A 23977-nucleotide genomic window follows, 5' to 3' on the forward strand; every position below is an offset into this window, starting at 1 on the left:
TCGTGTGTGTGTGTGTGTCCCGTGTTGTGTGTGTGTGTGTCCCTGTGTCGGGTGTGTGGTGTGTGTGTGTGTCCGTGTGTGTTTGTGTGTGTGTGTGTGTCCCTGTTCGTTGTGTGTGTCCCGTGTTGTGTGTGTGTGTTGTGTCCCTCGTGTGTGTGTGTGTGTGCCCGTTCGTGTGTGTGTGTGTGTCCGTTCGTGTGTGTGTGTCCGTTGTGTGTGTGTGTCCGTTCGTGTGTGTGTGTGTCCGTTCGTGTGTGTGTGTGTGTCCGTGTGTGTGTGTGTGTGTGTGTGTGTGTCCGTGTGTGTGTGTGTGTCCGTGTTGTGTGTGTGTCTTTGTGTGTGTGTGTCCTTTGTGTGTGTGTCCGTTTGTGTGTGTGTCCCTTTGTGTGTGTGTCCGTTTGTGTGTGTGTCCGTGTGTGTGTGTGTGTGTTCGTGTGTGTGTGTCCGTTGTGTGTGTGTCCCGTTTGTGTGTGTGTGTCCGTTCGTGTGTGTGTGTGTCCGTTTGTGTGTGTGTGTCCGTTTGTGTGTGTGTGTCCCGTGTCGTGTGTGTTGTGTGTGTGTGTGTCCGTTGTGTGTGTGTGTGTCCGTGTGTTCGTGTGTGTGTGTGTCCGTTTGTCCGTGTGTGTGTGTCCGTTTATGTGTGTGTCCGTTTGTGTGTGTGTGTGTGTCCGTGTTGTGTGTGTCCGTGTGTGTGTGTGTGTCCGTCCGTTTGTGTGTTTGTGTGTGTGTGTCCGTTTGTGTGTCCGTTCGTGTGTGTGTCCGTTCGTGTGTGTGTGTGTGTGTGTGTGTGTGTGTCCATAAGTGTGTGTGTGGTGGGTACACATGCATATTGAGCTGACTTCAGCTCCACAACGACAAGTGTAGTGTTGTGTAGCCATCATTAAAGAACTATCACTTGTCCACACATAGGATGGTCCTATGTCTCTCCTCTGGCTCAGATGATGCTCTATCAGGTTAGCATCCAGCACCAGCCTAGTTAATGGCCAACTGTGGCGACTCTGTGGCTGAATGCGATTCACAGGAATCACTTTCCCACAATCAAAATCACTTTGTGCCGTTCGTGTGTGTGTGTGTGTGCGCCATCAAGCAGGACATCAATCATGTCCTATGTAGTTGAGGCGTTGTTGTTTCTGTCTTCAGAGCACCATATTCCCAGTAATATAATCCCTATCTGAGCTGTTAGTCTGGGAAATGGCTCTCTTTCGTGTGTGTGTCTATATTCTCTGGATGACGAAAGCACGTGTGTGTGTCTGTGTGTACGCATCTCTGCACATCTGTGTGTGTACCACCGCCACAAAGTGGCCCATCCAGCCGATCCTCCCCCCATGGGAGATTACCCATGGTGCAGTGCGGTGCATTTATGTGCGTCGGGCCGGTGACCTCATAGTGGGCGCCCAGTGGCTGAGTATGGCAGTGTGTCCGTTCGATGTGTCCTGGCATGTTTGTGTGATTCCTCTCTGAGCTGGCTGGGAGCCCCCGTGTGTGTGTGTGGGAAGCTGCTGCTATGGAGGGCTCTCTCCCTTTCTCCCTCTCTTGTCTGTCCCTCTAGCCTCTCTATCGCTTTCTCTTCCGTGTGTGTGTGTGTGTCTCCGTTGTGTGTATCGTGTGTGTGTTTCTCTTCCTCTCTATCGTGTGTGTGTGTGTTTTCTCTACCTCTCGTGTGTGTGTGTGTGTGTGTCGCTGTGTCCGTGTGTGTGTGTGTGTTTCTCTACCTCTATCGCTTTCTCTCTCTCTGTCGCTTTCGTGTGTGTGTGTGTGTCTACCTCCGTATCGTGTGTGTGTGTTTCTCGTGTGTGTGTTCCTTCTCTATCGCTTTCTCTTCATCTCAATCGTTTTCTCTACCTCTATCGTTTCTCTACCTCTCGTATCGTGTTTCTCTTCCTCTGTGTCGCTTGTGTCTTCCTCTCGTGTGTATGTGCTGTTCCTCGTGTGTGTGTGTGTGTGTCCTCGTGTATCTCTTTCTGTGTGTGTGTACCTCTCTATCGTTTTCTCTTCCGTCTCTATCGCTTTGTCTTCCTCTCTATCGTTCGTGTGTTTTCCGTTCTTCCTCTCTGTGTGTCCCTTTGTGTGTGTGTCGCTTGTCCTCGTGTGTGTGTGTGTTCCTCTCTATTGTGTTTCGTTTGTGTGTGTGTGTCCGTTCTATTGTGTGTGTCTCTACCTCTATCCGTTCGTGTTCTCTGTCCTCTCTGTGTGTGTGTGTCCCTTGTGTGTGTGTGTGTGTCGTTCGTGTGTGTGTGTTTCTCTTCCTCTCGTGTGTGTGTGTATCGTTTGTGTGTGTGTCCCTTTGTGTGTGTGTGTTTGTCTGTCCTCTGTGTGTGTGTCTCTATGTGTGTGTGTGTGTGTCCCTTTGTGTGTGTGTGTTTCTTTGTTTTGTCTTCTCTCTATCGCTTTCGTTTGTGTGTGTCTTCCTCCTTTCGTGTTTCCTCTTCCTCTCTATTGTTTTCGTGTGTGTGTGTCTGTTTGTGTGTGTGTCCTCTCTATCATGTTTCTCTTCCTCGTGTGTGTGTGTGTGTCGTTCATGTGTGTGTGTTTCTCTGTGTGTCCTTCTGTGTGTGTGTCGCTTTCCTCTACCTTTGTGTGTGTCTGTGTGTGTGTGTTTTCTCGTGTGTGTGTGTGTGTGTTCCTCTCTATCCGTTTTCTCTACCTCTCTATCGCTTTGTTTTATCTACCTCTCCCTATCGTTTTCTCGTGTGTGTGTGTGTACCTCGTGTGTGTGTGTGTGTCTATCGTGTGTGTGTGTGTCCCTTTCGTGTGTCTACCTGTTCTCTACTCTGTCCGTTCGTGTGTGTGTGTATCGTTTTCTCTACCTCGTGTGTGTGTGTGTCTGTCCGCGTGTGTGTGTGTGTCCGTTCTCTACCTCTCTATCGTTTTCTCTTCCTCTCGTGTGTATCGTTTTCTCTCCCTCTCTATGTGTGTTTATCTACCTCTCTATCGTTTTCTCCTACCTCTCTATCGCGTGTGTGTTCTCTACCTCTCTATCGTTCGTGTTTCTCTTCCTCTCTATGTGTGTTTCGTTCTACCTCTCTTCGCGTGTGTGTGTTCCGTTCGTGTGTGTGTGTCCTCTCTGTCGCGTGTTGTGTGTCCTCTATCATTTTCTCGTGTGTGTGTGTCCGTTCGTGTGTGTCGTGTATCCGCGTGTGTTTCTCTGTCCTCTCTATGTGTCCTTTCTCTTCCTCCATTTCTTTCCTCTCTCTTGTCTGTCTCATTTTGTCCTCGTGTGTGTGTGTGTCTCCTTTTATATAATTCCCTGTTTCTCGTTCTCACATTTTAATGTTTTCGTGTTGTCCGTTGTGTGTGTGTGTCCATTGTGTGTGTGTGTGTCCTTTCTCTCACTCAGTGATTATTCTCGTCTTGCTTTTTACATCAATAATATTCTATTTAAATGTCAAACTTCAGATCTTCCGTTTGTGTGTCTTTCCATCCTAATCCAAATGTGTCCGTGTCCTAAATTCCGTTTGTGTGTGTGTCCCGGTCATTTGCATATAACCATAGAACACATCGTATTTGGTCATAATTTCCACATTTACTGTGCTGTCGTTTGTGTATATGGCTTAAATAAATCTCCCATTTTTCCTGTCATTAATGTATGTCTTCTTTCCTCTGTGTGGGCAGTCCAAACATTCACCTATTAAACCAGTGGGGTCATTAAAGAACTATCAAACATGTCCTCTCCTCTGGCTCAATGGTTGCATCCAGCCCATATTAATTCCACAGGCCCAGTGTGTCTGTTTCCCAGAATCAAAATCACTTTGTGTCTGCCATCAAGCAGGGCATCAATCATGTCCTATGTAGTTGAGGCGTTGTTGTTTCTGTCTTCAGAGCACCATATTCCCAGTAATATAATCCCTATCTGAGCTGTTAGTCTGGGAAATGGCCCACTCATTCTGATGACCTAAATCCTGCATATGTCTGTGTGTACGTGCACATCTGTGTACCACCGCCACAAAGTGGCCCATGATCCTCCCCCCATGATTACCCATGTGCAGTGTGTGTGTGTGGTGACCTCATAAGAGAAAGCTGGCTGGGAGCCCCCACAACAATAGCATGTTGCTGAAAGTGTGTCATTCCCACTGGGAAGGTCTACCCTCCCTTTCCCTCTCTTGTCTGTAGCCTCTCTCCCCTCTCTACTGTACTCTCCCCTTTCTCTTCCTCTCTGTCCTCAGCTCTCTCCCTCTGTCCCAGCCTCTATCCTCTGTCCCAGCCTTCCTCTGAGTCTTCATCCAATCGTTTTCTCTACCTCTCGTTTTGTCCCAGCCTTCCTCTCTATCGCTTTCTTCCTCTCTATTGCTTTCTCTTCTATCTCTTTCTCTATCTATCGTTTTCTCTTCCTCTCTGTGTCCCAGCCTTCCTCTTCTCTATTGTTTTTTTCCATTGGTCTACCTCTGTGTCCCAGCCTTCCTCTGAGTTTTCCATGGTACTCTATCGTGTCCTATCGCTTTCTTCCTCTCTAGTTTTCCATTGTTACTCTGTTCCCAGTTTTCTTCCTCTGAGTTTTCCATGGTATCATTTTCTGTTCCCTATCGTTTTCTCTTCCTCTGAGTTTTCCATGGTACTCTGTGTCCCAGTCTTCCTCTCTAGTTCTCTCCATCTATCTCTTTCTGTCCCAGCCTTCCTCTAGTTTTCCATGGTACTCTTGTCCCAGCCTTCCTCTGAGTTTTCCATGGTACTCTGTGTCTCCAGCCTTCCTCTGAGTTTTCCATGGTACTCTGTGTCCCTCAGCCTTCCTCTCTATTGCTTTCCACCTCTATCTCTGTGTCCCAGCCTTCCTCTGAGTTTTCTCATGGTACTCTGTGTCCTCTATCGCTTTCTCTTCTTCCTCTGAGTTTTCCATTGGTACTCTATTGTGTCCCAGCCTTCCTCTGAGTTTTCCATGGTACTCTGTGTCCCAGCCTTCCTCTGAGTTTTTTTCCTATCGTTTTATCTACCTCTCTATGTGTCCCAGCCTATCCTCTGTCCCAGCTCTTCCTCTGAGTTTTCCATGGTACTCTGTGTCCCTATCATTTTCTCTTCCTCTCTGAGTTTTCCATGGTACTTTCTGTGTCCCAGCTTTTCCTCTGAGTTTTCCATTTTGGTCAACTCTTTTATATAATTCCCAGCCTTCTCACTGTTTTCTCCAGCCTTCACCAGTGATTATTCTGAGTTTTCCAATAATACTATTCTAAATATCCCAGTGTCTTTCCATCCTGAGTTAAATTCCATGGCATATAACCTCTGTATTTGGTCATAATTTCCCAGCCTTCCTCTGAGTTTTCCATTTTCCTGTCATTAATAGTCCCATGCCTTCCTCTGTGTTTTCCATTAAACCTGGGTCCCAGCTTAAACATGTCCTCTAGTTTTCCAATGGTACTCTGTGTCCCAGCCCTTCCTCTGAGTTTTCCATGGTACTCTGTGTCCCAGCCTTCCTCTGAGTTCTACTCCATCTGTGACCTAAATCCTGTGTGTGTGTGTGTGTGTGTGTGTGTGTGTGTGTGTGTGAGAAAGAGTACTGTGTCCCAGCCTTCCTCTGAGTTTTCCATGGTACTCTGTGTCCCAAGCCTTCCTCTGAGTTTTCTGTATGTCCCAGCCTCCCTCTGTCCCAGCCTCCCTCTGTCCCCTTCCTCTGAGTTTTCCATGGTACTCTGTGTCCCAGCCTTCCTCTGAGTTTTCCATGGTACTCTGTGTCCCAGCCTTCCTCTGAGTTTTCCATGGTACTCTGTGTCCCAGCCTTCCTCTGAGTTTTCCATGGTACTCTGTGTCCCAGCCTTCCTCTGAGTTTTCCATGGTACTCTGTGTCCCAGCCTTCCTCTGAGTTTTCCATGGTACTCTGTGTCCCAGCCTTCCTCTGAGTTTTCCATGGTACTCTGTGTCCCAGCCTTCCTCTGAGTTTTCCATGGTACTCTGTGTCCCAGTCTTCCTCTGAGTTGTCCATGGTACTCTGTGTCCCAGCCTTCCTCTGAGTTTTCCATGGTACTCTGTGTCCCAGCCTTCCTCTGAGTTTTCCATGGTACTCTGTGTCCCAGCCTTCCTCTGAGTTTTCCATGGTACTCTGTGTCCCAGCCTTCCTCTGAGTTTTCCATGGTACTCTGTGTCCCAGCCTTCCTCTGAGTTTTCCATGGTACTCTGTGTCCCAGCCTTCCTCTGAGTTTTCCATGGTACTCTGTGTCCCAGCCTTCCTCTGAGTTTTCCATGGTACTCTGTGTCCCAGCCTTCCTCTGAGTTTTCCATGGTACTCTGTGTCCCAGCCTTCCTCTGAGTTTTCCATGGTACTCTGTGTCCCTCTGTGCCTGGAAGATGCACCTTTTAACCAACATTCCAATTGAAACTAAATGAAAAGGAATGGATCGAGGTGGGGTTCTACAATCTTTTGGTCTACAGTTGTTTTGTGGCGGCGTCATCTTGGTTTTTGGAGCAAAATGACAAAAGTAGACTGACTGCCTGAGTGTCTTGACACTGCTGTTTGTGTTGACACTGCTGTTGTCGTCAGATAGGAAGTTTGTGGAAGCGACTGGTTATCTCTAGCTATTATATCAGGGCTCTGCTGAGCAGAGAGAGGATTGTGAGTTAGCCCTCTAAGTCGGTGCACATTTAGTTTTTTGCCCAAGCACTACACAGATGATTCAGATAACCTTCTTATCATCATGCTGGGATCATTTGAAACAGCTGTGTAGTGCTTGGGCAAAAACCACAACGTGTTCCCAGGGGGGCCCCAGGACCCAGTTTGAGAACCCCTGGTCTAAGAGACTTCAGTTAAACTGGCTCTCCCTTTCTCCATCTCTTTCTCAATAACCCTCCATATCTCTCTCTGTTTCTCTCTTTGTTGATATCCCTCCATATCTCTCTCTGGCTCTCTCTTTGTTGATATCCCTCCATATCTCTCTCTGTCTCTCTCTTTGTTGATATCCCTCCATATCTCTCTCTGTCTCTCTCTTTGTTGATATCCCTCCATATCTCTGTCTCTCTCTTTGTTGATATCCCTCCATATCTCTCTCTTTTTCTCTTTGTTGATATCCCTCCATATCTCTCTCTGTCTCTCTCTTTGTTGATATCCCTCCATATCTCTCTCTCTCTTTTCTCTCTTTGTTGATATCCCTCCATATCTCTCTCTTTCTCTCTTTGTTGATATCCCTCCATATCTCTCTGTTCTCTCTTTGTTGATATCCCTCCATATCTCTCTCTGTCTCTCTCTTTGTTGATATCCCTCCATATCTCTCTCTCTTTTTCTCTCTTTGTTGATATCCCTCCATATCTCTCTCTCTGTCTTTGTTGATATCCCTCCATCTCTCTCTCTGTCTTTGTTGATATCCCTCCATATCTCTCTCTCTGTCTTTGTTGATATCCCTCCATATCTCTCTCTGTCTTTGTTGACATCCCTCCATATCTCTCTGTCTTTGTTGATATCCCTCCATATCTCTCTGTCTTTGTTGATATCCCTCCACATCTCTCTCTGTCTTTGTTGATATCCCTCCATATCTCTCTCGCTCTGTCTTTGTTGATATCCCTCCATATCTCTGTCTTTGTTGATATCCCTCCATATCTCTCTCTCTGTCTTTGTTGATATCCCTCCATATCTCTCTCTCTCTTTGTTGATATCCCTCCATATCTCTCTCTCTCTCTTTGTTGATATCCCTCTCTCTCTCTCTTTGTTGACATCCCTCCATATCTCTCTCTCTCTCTCTTTGTTGACATCCCTCCATATCTCTCTCTTTGTTGACATCCCTCCATATCTCTCTCTTTGTTGATATCCCTCCATATCTCTCTCTCTCTGTTGATATCCCTCCATATCTCTCTCTTTGTTGATATCCCTCCATATCTCTCTCTCTCTTTGTTGATATCCCTCCATATCTCTCTCTCTTTGTTGATATCCCTCCATATCTTGCTCTCTCTTTGTTGATATCCCTCCATCTCTCTCTCTTTGTTGATATCCCTCTATATCTCTCTCTCTCTCTTTGTTGATATCCCTCCATATCTCTCTCTCTCTCTTTGTTGATATCCCTCCATATCTCTCTCTCTCTCTCTGTTGATATCCCTCCATATCTCTCTCTCTCTCTTTGTTGATATCCCACCATCTCTCTCTCTCTCTCTTTGTTGATATCCCTCCATGTCTCTCTCTCTCTCTCTCTTTGTTGATATCCCTCCATATCTCTCTCTCTCTCTCTTTGTTGATATCCCTCCATATCTCTCTCTCTCTTTGTTGATATCCCTCCATATCTCTCTCTCTCTTTGGTGATATCCCTCCATATCTCTCTCTCTCTTTGTTGACATCCCTCCATATGTCTCTCTCTCTCTTTGTTGATATCCCTCCATATCTCTCTCTCTCTTTGTTGATATCCCTCCATATCTCTCTCTCTCTCTTTGTTGATATCCCTCCATATCTCTCTCTCTCTCTCTTTGTTGATATCCCTCCATATCTCTCTTTCTCTCTCTTTGTTGATATCTCTCCATATCTCTCTCTCTCTTTGTTGATATCCCTCCATATCTCTCTCCTCTTTCAGACCCAGTCTTTAAATATTTGGGCTTACAGCAATGGTCTATGTAGTAGTTAAGTGAGGTATTTGTTTTGTGGATGAAAGAAGCTCTAATTGAGGTGAAAGTGTTTCTGTGTTGCGCTCTTTGATTCTGTTGAGGATGCATCACATCCAAGCTCTGCATGGTGCAATAAAGGCCTGTTAAATCCTGCCTCTCTCTCTCTCTCTCTCTCTCTCTCTCTCTCTCTCTCTCTCTCTCTCTCTCTCTGCCTCTCTCTCTACCTCTACCTCTCTCTCTCTCTCTACCCCTCTCTCTCTCTCTCTCTCTCTGCCTCTCTCTGTCTCTCTCTGCCTCTCTCTCTCTCTGTCTCTCTCTGCCTCTCTTTACCTCTACCTTTCTCTCTCTCTACTCTCTCTCTCTCTGCCTCTCTCTGCCTCTCTCTGCCTCTCTCTCTGCCTCTCTCTCTGCCTCTCTCTCTGCCTCTCTCTCTGCCTCTCTCTCTCTCACTCGCTCTCACTCTCTGCCTCTCTCTCTCACTCTCTCTCACTCTCTGCCTCTCTCTCTCTGCCTCTCTCTCTGCCCCTCTCTCTCTCTGCCTCTCTCTCTCTGCCTCTCTCTCTCTGCCTCTCTCTCTCTGCCTCTCTCTCTCTGCCTCTCTCTCTCTCTCTGCCCCTCTCTCTCTCTATACCTATCTGCCTCTCTCTCTCTCTACCTCCACAGAGGGAGATAGTGCCGTCCACGCGCCTGGCTGTCATTCCCCCGGCCTTCAGCACTCGGGCCCTGGCTGCACAAGCCACTGAGTACACCTTCGCCTACATCCAGGTCCCACAAGATGTAAGTTTGCGTTTTCCTTGATGGTCAAAAAGCTACATTTTAGTCTCATCTGACCAGAGTACCTTCTTTCATATGTTTAGGGAGTCTCCCACATGCCTTTTGGTGAACACCAAACGTGTTTGCATATTTTCTTCTTCAAGCAATGACCTTTTTCTGGCCACTCTTCCGTAAAGCCCAGCTCTGTGGAGTGTACGGCTTAAAGTGGTCCTATGGAGAGATACTCCAATCTCCACTGTAGAGATGGCAGCTCCTTCAGGGTTATCTTTGGTCTCTTTGTTGCCTCTCTGATTAATGCCCTCCTTACCTGGTCCATGAGTGTTGCTGGGCGGCCCTCTCTTGGCAGGTTTGTTGTGGTGCCATATTCTTTCAATTTTTTAAGAATGGATTTAATGGTGCTCTGTGGAATGTTCAAAGTTTCTGATATTTTTTTTATAACCCAACCCTTATCGGTTCTTCTCCACACCTTTTCCCTGGCCTGTTTGGAGAGCTCCTTGGTCTTCATGGTACCGCTTGCTTGGTGGTGCCCCTTGCTTAGTGGTGTTGCAGACTCTGGGGCCTTTCAGAACAGGTGTATGTATATATATATATCTCGCTTTATTTGACTAATTATGTGACTTCTGAAGGTAATTGGTTGCACCAGATCTTATTTAGGGGCTTCATAGCGAAGGGTTGACTACATATGAACGCACCACTTTTCCTTCTTTTTTCTTGTATAATGTTTTGAAACAAGTATTTTTTTTTCACTTCACCAATTTGGACTGTTTTGTGTATGTCCATTACATGAAATACAAATACAAATCTACTTAAATTACAGGTTGTAATGCAACATAACAGGAAAAATGCCAAGGGGGATGTATACTTTTGCAAGGCACTGTACATACACATATACACATACATACACACATACATATATGAAGTGTGTGTGTGTGTGTGTGTGTGTGTGTGTGTGTGTGTGTGTGTACAGCTCTAATTATGCTGGTAACCAGTTTATAATAGCAATAAGGCACCTCAGAGTCTGTAATATATGGCCAATATACAACGGCTAAGTTCTGTATCCACGCGTTGCGTCGTGCCTCAGAAGCCCTTAGCCATGCTTTATTAGCCATACAGTGGGGCAAAAAAGTATTTAGTCAGCCAATTGTGCAAGTTCTCCCACTTAAAAGATGAGAGGCCTGTAATTTTCATCATAGGTACACTTCAACTATGACAGACAAAATGAGAGAAAAAAATCCAGAAAATCACATTGTAGGATTTTGAATGAATTTATTTGCAAATTATGGTGGAAAATAAGTATTTGGTCACCTACAAACAAGCAAGATTTCTGGCTCTCACAGACCTGTAACTTCTTCTTTAAGAGGCTCCTTTGTCCTCCACTCGTTACCTGTATTAATGGCACCTGTTTGAACTTGTTATCAGTATAAAAACACCTGTCCACAACCTCAAACAGTCACACTCCAAACTCCACTATGGCCAAGACCAAAGAGCTGTCATAGGACACCAGAAACAAAATTGTAGACCTGCACCAGGCTAGGAAGACTGAATCTGCAATAGGTAAGCAGCTTGGTTTGAATAAATCAACTGTGGGAGCAATTATTAGGAAATGGAAGACATACAAGACCACTGATACTCTCCCTTGATCTGGGGTTCCACTCAAGATCTCACCCCGTGGGGTCAAAATGATCACAAGAGTGGTGAGCAAAATCCCAGAACCACACGGGGGACCTAGTGAATGACCTGCAGAGAGCTGGGACCAAAGTAACAAAGCCTACCATCAGTAACACACTACGCCGCCAGGGACTCAAATCCTGCAGTGCCAGACGTGTCCCCCTGCTTAAGCCAGTACATGTCCAGGCCCATCTGAAGTTTGCTAGAGAGCATTTGGATGATATAGAAGAAGATTGGGAGAATGTCATATGGTCAGATGAAACCAAAATATAACTTTTTGGTAAAAACTCATGCTTTGGGGCTGTTTTTCTGCAAAGGGACCAGGATGACTGATCCGTGTAAAGGAAAGAATGAATGGGGCCATGTATCATGACATTTTGAGTGAAAACCTCCTTCCATCAGCAAGGGCATTGAAGATGAAACGTGGCTGGGTCTTTCAGCATGACAATGATCCCAAACATACCGCCCGGGCAACGAAGGAGTGGCTTTGTAAGAAGCATTTCAAGGTCCTGGAGTGGCCTAGCCAGTCTCCAGATCACAACCCCATAGAAAATCTTTGGAGGGAGTTGAAAGTCCGTATTGCCCAGCAACAGCCCCAAAACATCACTGCTCTAGAGGAGATCTGCATGGAGGAATGGGTCAAAATACCAGCAACAGTGTGTGAAAACCTTGTGAAGACTTACAGAAAACGTTTGACCTCTGTCATTGGCAACAAAGGGTATATAACAAAGTATTGAAGTATTTGGTCAATAACAAAAGTTTATTTTCCACCAAAATTTGGAAATAAATTCATAAAAATCCTACAATGTGATTTTCTGGATTTTCTTTTCTCATTTTGTCTGTCATAGTTGAAGTGTACCTATGATGAAAATTACAGGCCTCTCATCTTTTTAAGTGGGAGAACTTGCACAATTGGTGGCTGACTAAATACTTTTTTTGCCCCACTGTATACCACACCCCGGGCCTTATGGCTTAAGTATGAGCAGTGTATGTACATACAGTGTATGTCTATATGTACAGTATATATATATATATATATATATATATATATATATATATATATATATATATATATATATATATACGCACACACTAATAACCGGCCCTGTTTGAGAGCCCTAGTCTTTAATCACTATAGGTCTGTACTTGTGTATCTGGGTGTGTCTGACTCAACACTCTGTGTTTTTACTATGTCAAGCACTCTGAAGTGCTTTAGTGTTATAGCAGTGTTAAAATCCTGGATTTCTCAGAAGCCCGTAATGATCTGAGTGGGGATCACATAGCTAAGATCAAAACACGTAGTTTGGTCTGAGTGGGGGGATCACATAGCTATGATCAAAACACATGGTTTGTCTGAGTGGGGATCACATAGCTAAGATCAAAACACATGGTTTGTCAGAATGGGGATCACATAGCTAAGATCAAAACACATGGTTTGTCAGAATGGGGATCACATAGCTAAGATCAAAACACATGGTTTGTCAGAATGGGGGGATGGTTTGTCTGGGGATCACATAGCTAAGATCAAAACACATGGTTTGTCAGAATGGGGATCACATAGCTAAGATCAAAACACATGGTTTGTCAGAATGGGGATCACATAGCTAATGGGGATCAAATCAAAACACATGGTTTGTTCTGAACTGAAACGGTGTATTTTTACATCTGTCTAAGCTTAGTGTGTGTCCTAGCCTAGGATGTCTATTTTTGTGATTCTGTTGTGTGTGCCCGATCGTGTGTGCGTGCGTGCACGTCCTTTTGTGTGTGTGTGTGTGTCTGTCCATGCATGTGTTTGTAATGTGTGTGTCCTTACCCAATATGTATATTTGTTTATTTTCGAGTGTGTGTCTGGGTTCAAGGTGTGTGTGCTGTCCCCTCTCCACTGAGTCAGTGTGAAGCTGCAGCAGGGTGATGTGGGCCATCTGTCCGCCCAGGCCTCAGCCTCACCTCCACTCTCTACAGCTGACACAGCTCTCTACCTCTCTCTACCTCGCTCTCCCTTTTTTTCTCTCTCCACCTTTGTCTTTCTACCGCTCTTTCATTTGATCTGTCTTTTTCACCATTTCCCTTTCTTTATCTACCTCCCTCTTTCTGGCTCTTTTATTTCTCTCTCTCTCTGTCTCTCTCTGCCTCTGTTGGCTCTTGTTTGGTTCCTGTTTTCTTTATTCAATTCAATTCAAGGGGCTTTATTGGAATGGGAAAATATGTTTACATTGCCAAAGCAAATGTTTTCTTTATCTCAGGGGTACTTACCCCTCTTCTTTATATCCTCTCTCTCTCTTTCAGCTAATATTTCTCTCTTCTCTTCTGTCCCTAAATCTCTGGTCAGATCTCTCCCTCTCAATCTCTCTTGCATTACTCTCCCTCTCAATCTCTTGCTCTCTCTCTCTCTCCCTCTCAATCTCTCTTAATCTCCCTCTTGCTCTCTCTCCCTCTCAATCTCTCTCCTTCTCAATCTCTCTTGCGCTCCCTCTCTCTCGCTTTCTCTCTCCCTCTCAATCTCTTGCTCTCTCCCTCTCCCTCTCAATCTCTCTTGCTCTCTCCCTCTCCCTCTCAATCTCTCTTGCTCTCTCCTCTCCCTCTCAATCTCTCTTGCTCTCTCCCTCTCCCTCTCAATCTCTCTTGCTCTCTCCCTCTCAATCTATCTTGCTCTCTCCCTCTCAATCTCTCTTGCTCTGTTTTTTCCTCTTCCCTCTCTCTGGGCCTGTTACTAGTGGTGACAGCGTTTCTCCCCAGATGCCCTCTCTGCCATGCCACCTGGAGTAGAGAGGGTGCTGCCTGGTCTCTCACTCACCTGCTGTTACTCAAACTGGCCAGTGGCCACACAGACAAACACACACACACTGTCCGTCAGTCATTCACTTAGACACATATTGATATTAATACATGCATATACGTTAAACATATATAATACATTCTCCTCTGTTAGCATACATAGTTGAATGCATAGTTATGACCATCCACACACTGGTCCATTTCAGGCGCATGCTAGTACTAACCTTGTTACAGTGTCCTGTCCCACTCAGCAGAAGGCCCTGTTAGTGTCCTATCCCACTCAGCAGAAGGCCCTGTTAGTGTCCTGTCCCACTCAGCAGAAGGCCCTCATTCATATTGCATATCCCCACCCTGTCCCCTTGGCTCTCTCTCCTCCTCTCTCTTTCTCGCCCAGTCCAATTGGCTCTCTTTCTCCCTCTATCCGTCTCTCTCACCACCTCTCCCTCCCTCTCTCGCCCTGAGCTCCCCCGCGGAGTGTGAGACAAGCTGACCACAGGAAGAAGAAGAAACAAACAGCCCCTCAGTTTTCCCCCTTGAACACTCAGCATCCCTCTCCACACATACACACACAGAGACACACACCACATTCACACCCCAAGGGCAGCTTGCTCGGGGGTTGCCATGGAGACAGGACCAGGGCAAGGAGGAAGGAGAGCAAGCGAGAGGGACAGAGCAATGATGAATGGGGGATGTTGGGGTGTACTCAATTGATCCCTGTTTTTTAAAGCCATGGCGGGGCGTGTCTTATTGCTCCTCAATACTCCTAATTGGCTTCCTTGTCTCGCTCTCTGAGCACAATATGAGTCCCTTTTATTAGAGGGCTAAAGATTTCAGGATAAACTGTTCTGGCTCAACAGCCTCCAGCAGGGTGACCTAACCCCTTGACCCCCCTCTCCTCCTCTTCCACCCCGTTAGGAGGATGCGCGTGCTGACGTGGTGGACAGCCTGGTGCGGGACATCCAGAACACCCAGTGTCTCCTCAACGTGGAGCACAGCGGCATCACCTGCCCCCATGTCACACTGCAGTTCGCCGACTCCAAGGACGACGTGGGCCTCAGCCTGGTCAAGGAGGGCATGGTCATGGTGGACGTGCGGAAAGAGAAGCACCTGCAGAAAATGGTAGGAAAATGGCCGCCTTGGCGGAATTCGAAGAGTGAAGTGAAAGTTATGTTTACCTTAAGTTTTCAGTTTTTTAACTGTCAGAGCACTATGGCCAAAACAGATGTGTTTTATGTACCAGGGCTAGCATTGGGCCAAATGTATTGGCGTTAGAGTTGAGAAAAGGTTACGCTGACATGTGCCAGACGTTTTCAGGTCATAGTGACTTTGTCAGGGCCAAAACATGATACTGGGTGACAGTGTATGTGACTGGCTGGCTGTGAAGGGTCTAGTCTATTTCAACAAGGCTGTTCGCCTCACGCTACCATGCTAACAGGTCAGTGTTTTTTGTTATGAATAAGTGCTAGCATGTGGCTAAATGCTGACGTGTTTAGTAATCCAAAATGAAGACCGATCTGAAGCGATGCATCTCTCCGCTCCTCTCTGTACGTCTAGCGTTCAGCAGGACAGGCCCCTGTGACGGCGGCCATTTTGTAATGTCATGAAGTGCAGCTCGTTTGCCTTTCCTCATTATGCTAATTCAGCTGGCAGACTCAAAACCTCTCTGTAAATGAAAGATAAAGGCACAAAACTGAAATATTTATTCCTGGCGCAATTACCGCTCCTACACGGCCCGACATTAGTCCACTCTTTCATTTAGGTACAAATTGGCACACACACGTTCACACACAAAGACACAGAAATGGGCTCACCGGTCAGAACACAAACACTCATAAACATATGAATCCACACAGAATGGTATACTTAATCACCCTCGTTTCCCTATACCACCACTAACGTTTTACAACCCATTGAAAGACACTTAGTCAGCCCACGTCAGTCAATAAGTAACTGTATAGTGTAAACAGTATTTGTTGAAACGACACACTGGAACAGAGGAGCAGTGATTAAAACCCGCTGTCCACTGAAGCAGGCTGATAGAGCCATTTGAACCCAGGTCCACTGAGCACTGCCATAAACAGTATTGTGTTGAAAGCTGTCCACTGAAACAGGCTGATAGAGAACAGAAGTCCACTCAGAGCAGTGATTAGAGCCATGCAAACCCAGCTGTCCACTGAAGCAGGCTGATAGAGCCATGCAGTCTGAACCCAGCTGTCCACTGAAACAGGCTGATAGAGCCATGCAGTCTGAACCCAGCTGTCCACTGAAACAGGCTGATAGAGCCATGCAGTCTGAACCCAGCTGTCCACTGAAACAGGCTGATAGAGCCATGAAACAGTCTGAACCCAGCTGTCCACTGAAACAGGCTGATAGAGCCATGCAGTCTGAACCCAGCTGTCCACTGAAGCAGGCTGATAGAGCCATGCAGTCTGAACCCAGCTGTCCACTGAAGCAGGCTGATAGAGCCATGCAGTCTGAACCCAGCTGTCCACTGAAACAGGCTGAAGCAGGCTGATAGAGCCATGCAGTCTGAACCCAGCTGTCCACTGAAACAGGCTGATAGAGCCATGCAGTCTGAACCCAGCTGTCCACTGAAACAGGCTGATAGAGCCATGCAGTCTGAACCCAGCTGTCCACTGAAGCAGGCTGATAGAGCCATGCAGTCTGAACCCAGCTGTCCACTGAAGCAGGCTGATAGAGCCATGCAGTCTGAACCCAGCTGTCCACTGAAGCAGGCTGATAGAGCCATGCAGTCTGAACCCAGCTGCCCACTGAAGCAGGCTGAAGCCATGCAGTCTGAACCCAGCTGCCCACTGAAGCAGGCTGATAGAGCCATGCAGTCTGAACCCAGCTGCCCACTGAAGCAGGCTGATAGAGCCATGCAGTCTGAACCCAGCTGCCCACTGAAGCAGGCTGATAGAGCCATGCTGAACCCAGCTGCCCACTGAAGCAGGCTGATAGAGCCATGCATGAACCCAGCTGCCCACTGAAGCAGGCTGATAGAGCCATGCAGTCTGAACCCAGCTCCACTGAAGCAGGCTGATAGAGCCATGCAGTCTGAACCCAGCTGCCCACTGAAGCAGGCTGATAGAGCCATGCAGTCTGAACCCAGTGCCCACTGAAGCAGGCTGATAGAGCCATGCAGTCTGAACCCAGCTGCCCACTGAAGCAGGCTGATAGAGCTGCAGTCTGTCAGGCCCACCCTGATAGAGCCATGCACTGCTGCCCACTGAAGCAGGCTGTAGAGCCATGCAGTCTGAACCCAGCTGCCCACTGAAGCAGGCTGATAGAGCCATGCAGTCTGAACCCAGCTGCCCACTGAAGCAGGCTGATAGAGCCATGCAGTCTGAACCCAGCTGCCCACTGAAGCAGGCTGATGTGATGCAGTCTGAACCCAGCTGCCCACTGAAGCAGGCTGATAGAGCCATGCAGTCTGAACCCAGCTGCCCACTGAAGCAGGCTGATAGAGCCATGCAGTCTGAACCCATAGTGAAGCAGGCTGATAGAGCCATGCAGTCTGAACCCAGCTGTCCACTGAAGCAGGCTGATAGAGCCATGCAGTCTTGTCCACTGAAATCAGCTCCTCTGAAGAAGTCTGCAGCCTGTTCAGACTGGGATGTGAAGGCTCTGGGCGCATCTCTTTCATTGATATAGTCTAAAGTGGTATCGTTTTAATAGTCTAAAAGAGGGAGGGGGCTAGACAGGTGAAGGCACCCTGAAGGCCTTCTACCTTATCACTTTAAAGTCCCCTGGCAAACAAAGCTCCTCTGTCAGCTAAAGACTGACCACTAACTGAGCTCAGCTTCCATTTCCTCAAATGGCCTTTATTTTGAATTGTTTAAAGCTGGAATGCTTAGTGGTGAAACTCCCACGTCCGTTTGTGATATTACAACAACGAACACAGTTTTTTCCCACCTGACATCATTGTATTCCAGATGACAAATTGATGTTCTCAGGCGCTGGTCTTGGTGGAGAGAGGGGATTTGTTAGATGTATTTGAAGGGAAACTCTGTTTGTTTTTGTGGATATGCCCTGTAGCACTTAAGCGTTGTCCTTCCAATAAAGATAGACAATATAAGTATAATCGTAAATGTATTTCCCTGCTGCTATTATTGTTGGAGAGAAAAAGAGGGAGGTTGATGGAGAGAACGGCAGAGAATGGGGGATGGATAAATAGAGAGAGAGGGATAGATATATAGAGAGAGAGAGGGAAAATAATGGAGAGAGTGAGGGGATAGAGAGAAGGAGAGAACGACAGAATGTGGGGTGGATAAATAGAAAGAGGAGAAAATTGAGTGTGAGGGGGATAGATATAGAGAGAGAAGAGAAAATAGAGAGTGAGGTGGATAGAGAGAGAGAGAACTACAGAGAATGGGGATGGATAAATAGAGAGAGAGAGAGAGAGAGAGAGAGATAGAGAGAGAGAGAGGGGAAAATAATGGAGCAAGTGAGGGATAGAGAGAGGGAGAGAACGACCGAATGGGGGATGGATAAATAGAGAGAGGAGAAAATGGAGAGAGTGGGAGGGGATAGGAGAGGGAAATAGGAGAGAGAGAGAGGAGAAAATGGAGAGAGAGGAGGGGATAGAGATATAGAGAGAGGAGAAAATGGAGGAGGAGAGGGGAAAAAATAGGAGAGAGAAAATGGAGAGAGCGGGGGGATAGATAGAGAGAGGAGAAAATGGAGAGAGAGAGGGATGAGAGGGAAAATGAAGACATAGAGAGAGGAGAAAATGGAGAGAGGGAGGGGGATAGATATAGAGAGAGAGGAGAAAATGGAGAGAGGGAGGGGGATAGAGAGTGAGAGAGAGAGAAGGCGGGAGCCAGCCAGAGGAGGTGTGGAGGGGAAGATAAAGAGCTGAGATAGGGAGAGTGCGGTCTGAGTCAGGCGCAGTAAAACCAGGCATGCATCACTGCAGGGCCAGAGTGGCTAACTTTAAGAGCACAGAGCCGTGACGGGCAGTTAGCTAGAGGCCCCCAACACAGAGGACGAGCTGAAGAGCCCACACACGTTATTGCATAGGCTAGTTGTTGCTTAGTATTCGGCCTACACAGTAATACATAGACATGATGGTTGATATTACTATAGAAATAGGATTACCATTTTCTGGATATTACATCAATACATAGTGATGACATGACATAGACATATGTATATTCACAGGTATTACATTTGAAATCAGAGGTTAGTATGTTATTGCATATCAGGTTACTATAGCATCAAAACAGCCATCTGTTTGCTTTAGTGCAGGGATGTGGAATACATCTCAGGTGTGTTGCAGTGGCTAATGTGTGATCAAATGAAAGCTCCTGGCCTGCATGTTGTCAATGATTAATGGCTTATTACATACAAACACATATTGCTGGGCATTGATATTCCACGAGGACATAGCTGGTATTCATCCAGACTGGAACACACACTCCTGTCACACATCATGTGTACACACACACACACACACACACACACACACACAGACACACACACACAGTATCTTACTGAGATAATATTCATTCAGACTGGATCACACACTCCTGTCACACATCATGTGTACACACACACACACACACACACACACACACACACACACACACACACACAGTATCTTACTGAGATAATATTCATTCAGACTGGATCACACACTCCTGTACCTCTCACTGGTGGTACTGTAGTAGAGCTCAACAGTGTATCCAGATAGTGCATCACCCTCCCAAGCTACTCTACTGTCGGGTGGAGATAGCGGATCACCCTCCCAAGCTACTCCACTGTCGGGTGGAGATAGTGCATCACCCTCCGAAGCTACTCCACTGTCGGGTGGAGATAGTGCATCACCCTCCCAAGCTACTCTACTGTCGGGTGGAAATAGTGCATCACCCTCCCAAGCTACTCCACTGTCGGGTGGAGATAGTGCATCACCCTCCCAAGCTACTCTACTGTCGGGTGGAGATAGTGCATCACCCTCCCAAGCTACTCCACTGTCAGGTGGAGATAGTGCATCACCCTCCCAAGCTACTCCACTGTCGGGTGGAGATAGTGCATCACCCTCCCAAGCTACTCCACTGTCGGGTGGAGATAGTGCATCACCCCCAAGCTACTCCACTGTCTTGAGTTTGAGTTTATTTTATTTTTACAGGGACAGTGCACATTAATCAACATTTCAGTAAAAGACAGGTTTTAGCCAACCGGCTCATTTTCAACCGCAGTCCCTTGGCAGGTTTTTAAAAACAATTACAATATAGACAATCATTGAGCAGTGAGCACACGCAGAGCAACATAGGACAAGCAAGACACAGCATGCAGACAGAGCAACATAGGACAAGCAAGACACAGCACGTAGACAGAGCAACATAGGACAAGCAAGACACAGCACACAGACAGAGCAACATAGAACAAGCAGCATGCAGACAGAGCAACATAGGACAAGCAAGACACAGCATGCAGACAGAGCAACATAGGACAAGCAAGACACAGCAGGCAGACAGAGCAACATAGGACAAGCAAGACACAGCAGGCAGACAGAGAAACATAGGACAGCAGCAGACAGAGCAACATAGGACAAGCAGCACGCAGACAGAGCAACATAGGACAAGCAAGACACAGCAGGCAGACAGAGAAACAGGACAAGCAAGGCACAGCATACAGACAGAGCAACATATGACAAGCAAGACACAGAACGCAGACAGAGCAACATAGGACAAGCAAGACAGCATGCAGACAAAGCAACATAGGACAAAAAGCAGCAAGACAAATTTCATAAAAAGCAACAGTGTTTCCACACCTCACAAGCTACAGACAACAGACAACATGGAAAGCAGCAATACACTGCTAGGGACCATGTTCACAAATCTGATTGACCTTTAGCCATGTCTTCATGCATTTTGTGAAAGTGTGATAGGTGGTGCAGTTATGTGTGTCTGATGGCAGTGTATTCCAGACATGGGAAGTTCTCACAGAGAAAGCGAATTTACTCAAGGTGCTTTTCCTTAAGGGAACTATACAGTCACCTCTCATGGCAGACCTTGTGGATCTGCTGCCATATGTTTGGGTTTTCTGTTTAACAGAAGTACTGAGTGGAGGGGGAGGAGCCAGGCCATTTAGGATCTTGAATACAAGACATGCGTCGGAAAATTGCACAAGATTTTCCCAACTCAGGAGCTCATGCTTTCTGAGGATGTAACAGTGATGATGGCTATTGGGCTTCCTATCAAGCCCTTTGAGAGCATGTTTGCAGGCAGACTGAATGGGTTTTAATGTTGTACAGCAAGCTTAGCCCCAACTAGTCAAGCAGTATGTTTAGTGGGGAAGTATCATAGATTTGAAGTACAGTTTTGCTACCTCTGTAGTCAAACAATTTCGTATAAAACGGAAATTAGCTAGGTTGGATTTGGTTATTTGAATGACCTTTTTCACCTGCTTTTTAAAAGAGAAGTTGGAATCAAGTATGATGCCAAGGTACTTAAAATCAGATACCACCTGTAGCTTCTCCCCTGATACATAGACATCTGGCTCAGTAGCATCTGTTGCCCTCTTTGTGAAGAACACGCAGACAGTTTTTTTCACATTGAGATGCAAGCATGAGTCACTGAGCAACTTTGTAACTTGGACCATTACAGTAGTGAGTTCTTGTGCAGCTTGTTGTTTGCTCTTTGCATGCACATATATCACTGTATCATCTGCATACATTTGAACTTCAGACCCAGTACAGACAGAAGGCAGATCATTAATGTACAGGCTGAACAGGAGGGGCCCCAGTATTGACCCTTGGGGCACACCCACATCATAGCTAAGAGTGGGCGACAGCTCATTGCTCACTCTGAAACAGAGTTCTGCCTTCGAGGTATGATTTCTTCCATCTCAATGCATCGGGGGAAAAGTTGAACTTGGACAATTTTGTGATGAGAACCTCATGGTTAACAGAAGCCTTCCTTAGGCCCAGAAACACAGTCCCAGCAACGCCCCCTTTGTCCATCTTGGACTTCACATTTTCCTGAAGAAAGAATTTGGTCGTTTCTGTGGAGTGTTTCGCTCTGATGCCAAACTGCATGGAGTGTAATGTGAAGGGGCTGTTGTTGAGGTGGGCAATGAGTTGTTCTGCTACACACTTTTCAACAACCTTCGACACCACAGGTAGAATACTAATGGGCCTGTAGTTACTCACGTCAGCAGGGTCACCCGATTTAAAGATGGCCATTATTATGGCTGACTTCCATACCCTTGAAACACCCGAGACCAATATATGTGTTGGTGACCTTAGTAATGGGGCCATTGAGTGACTCTTTGTATTTAAGAAAGGTAGAGTCCATCCCAAACACATCTTTGGCTTTAGAGTTCTTTAGTGAGCGAATCACCTTGTTCACCTTTGACTCAGGAACCTCCCTTATGATGAAGACAGGTTAAGTGTCATTCACTAGCACTGAGCCCAAGAAACCAGGGAGGGGTTCTATGTCAGTACCCTGACAGAGTCAATAAAGTAGGAATAAAAGGCTATTGCTATTTTTGCTGCATCCTGTGTTAAATTGTTATTCACCATAATTTCTAGTCTTTTTGCAATGTTACTATGGTCCTTCCCTGTTAACTTTTTTAGATTCTCCCAGATAAATTTAGAATTTCCCTTTGCTTCACCAATTATGTTAATAGAAAAGTTTGCCTTGGCCTGTCTGATTTCTTTCATCAACTTATTTCCCAACATGGTAAACCTACGTCTGTCTTGCTCTAATTTGGATCTTAGGGCTATTTTTAGAGCATAATCTCGTTCTTTCAGTTTCCAGATTTCTCCATTTAGCCAAGGAAGAGTGCTCTTTTGGCCAGGTTTGGATTAGATTTTCTTTAGGAAACCATTTATTGTAGTCTGGATTGTGGATAGAAAAACCTGACTATCAGCTTCCACGTCTGTATAGGACAAGAGATCATTCCAGTTAATTCCCTTAATTGCGTTTTCAAAATGGTTTAATTCACTCTTAGGTATTCTTAGTTGATCCGGCTTTCTAACGGTAGAGAGGTTAAACCTACTCATAGACAGCTTTCTGGCTATAAGTGTCAGATTATGATCAGATAGCCCAGTAACCATATTGAATGATTTAGTCATTACTGAACACCAAATCAATCTGTGTTTTAGAGCAACAAGTCACCCTGGTTGGCCCTTTAACTAGCAGTGTAAGGTCAAAGGTATTAGTGATCCGTTTGATGGTTTTCCTACAAGACTTGTCATCGCATTAAGATGACTTCTTTCCCAAAATCACATTCCCTAAGCATGTTATTAAACTGATCAAAAACACACTTTTGGTGGAAGGTGGCCTATACATTCCAATAAGGGTAGAAGACATTTGGGTCGACAGTGTAATGTTCAGGCCAATACATTCTAGTTTATTATCACATGACCACTCAATTTGTTTACATTGGATATGTTCTTTAATGTACATCACACCCTCTCCTCTTCCTTCAATCCTGTCTCTCCTGAAAACATTGTAGCCAGGCACAATCACAACAGCATATGGAGAGTTTGTATAGAGCCATGTCTCTGAGTGGCAGAAGTCAAGGTTGGAGTCTGTGATTAGATGTTGAATTTGATCACTTTTTGGAATGACACAAGGAATGTTCAAGTGCCCCCTAGTAGTCCCTTGGGCTTAGCTCGTGGGTCCCAGATGACTCGAGAGGGATTGACACATTGAAAAAGTTAAATGTTCTGGGTTTTCTGACGGCTGGGTTTAGGCTGTTTTGTTTAGTTTTGATTAGGGGCAGTTCGGTAGCGCAATTAACAATCCCTCCCGCCTGCACTGGATGCGGGGAACTAATTAAAGCAGCTTGCGTACCAGCAGCAGAGTCAAGGATCGCATATAGCGACTTGGGTATGTTTGAAGAGTCAAAATCTATCCTGGAGCCGGGTGAGTGGAGAGAAACCATGGGACCATAGCACTCACCCACTTCCCCAGCGGCGACGATCAGTGGACGAGGCCATCCACCCCTCTCCACTCCGGTGAGTATCGCTGGCTCGGTGATGTTGTGCCCAGGGTTGAGTTGCACATCCCCGGAGGAGGGTAGTGAACAGGTAGTTTAACAGTTTCCAATAAATGTTGGACTTGTTTGTTACGCCTAAGCGGTTCAGTAGAATAGGGAGCGAGATAGACTTGGCCATTATTCAGAACATTATGGTATGCTGTGTACTGTCCACTCCCGTGGAACGATGAACCCATGTGTTTGGTGTTGGTATTCTCCGGCAGTAGACTTGGCCATTATTCAGAACATTATGGTATGCTGTGTACTG

General features: G+C 46.1%; 1 protein-coding gene across 1 annotated transcript in view; it reads left to right on the top strand.

Annotated features, from left to right (window-relative positions):
* LOC135515701 (staphylococcal nuclease domain-containing protein 1-like) overlaps positions 1-23977 on the top strand; it is a 434912-nt gene that overhangs the window by 363103 nt on the left and 47832 nt on the right. The window contains 2 exon segments of the mRNA XM_064939384.1: positions 9166-9279; positions 14635-14838. Of these exon segments, the coding sequence (XP_064795456.1) occupies positions 9166-9279; positions 14635-14838 (318 nt within the window).

The sequence above is a fragment of the Oncorhynchus masou genome, chromosome 27 (assembly GCF_036934945.1).
Source record: "Oncorhynchus masou masou isolate Uvic2021 chromosome 27, UVic_Omas_1.1, whole genome shotgun sequence".
Classification (NCBI taxonomy): domain Eukaryota; kingdom Metazoa; phylum Chordata; class Actinopteri; order Salmoniformes; family Salmonidae; genus Oncorhynchus; species Oncorhynchus masou.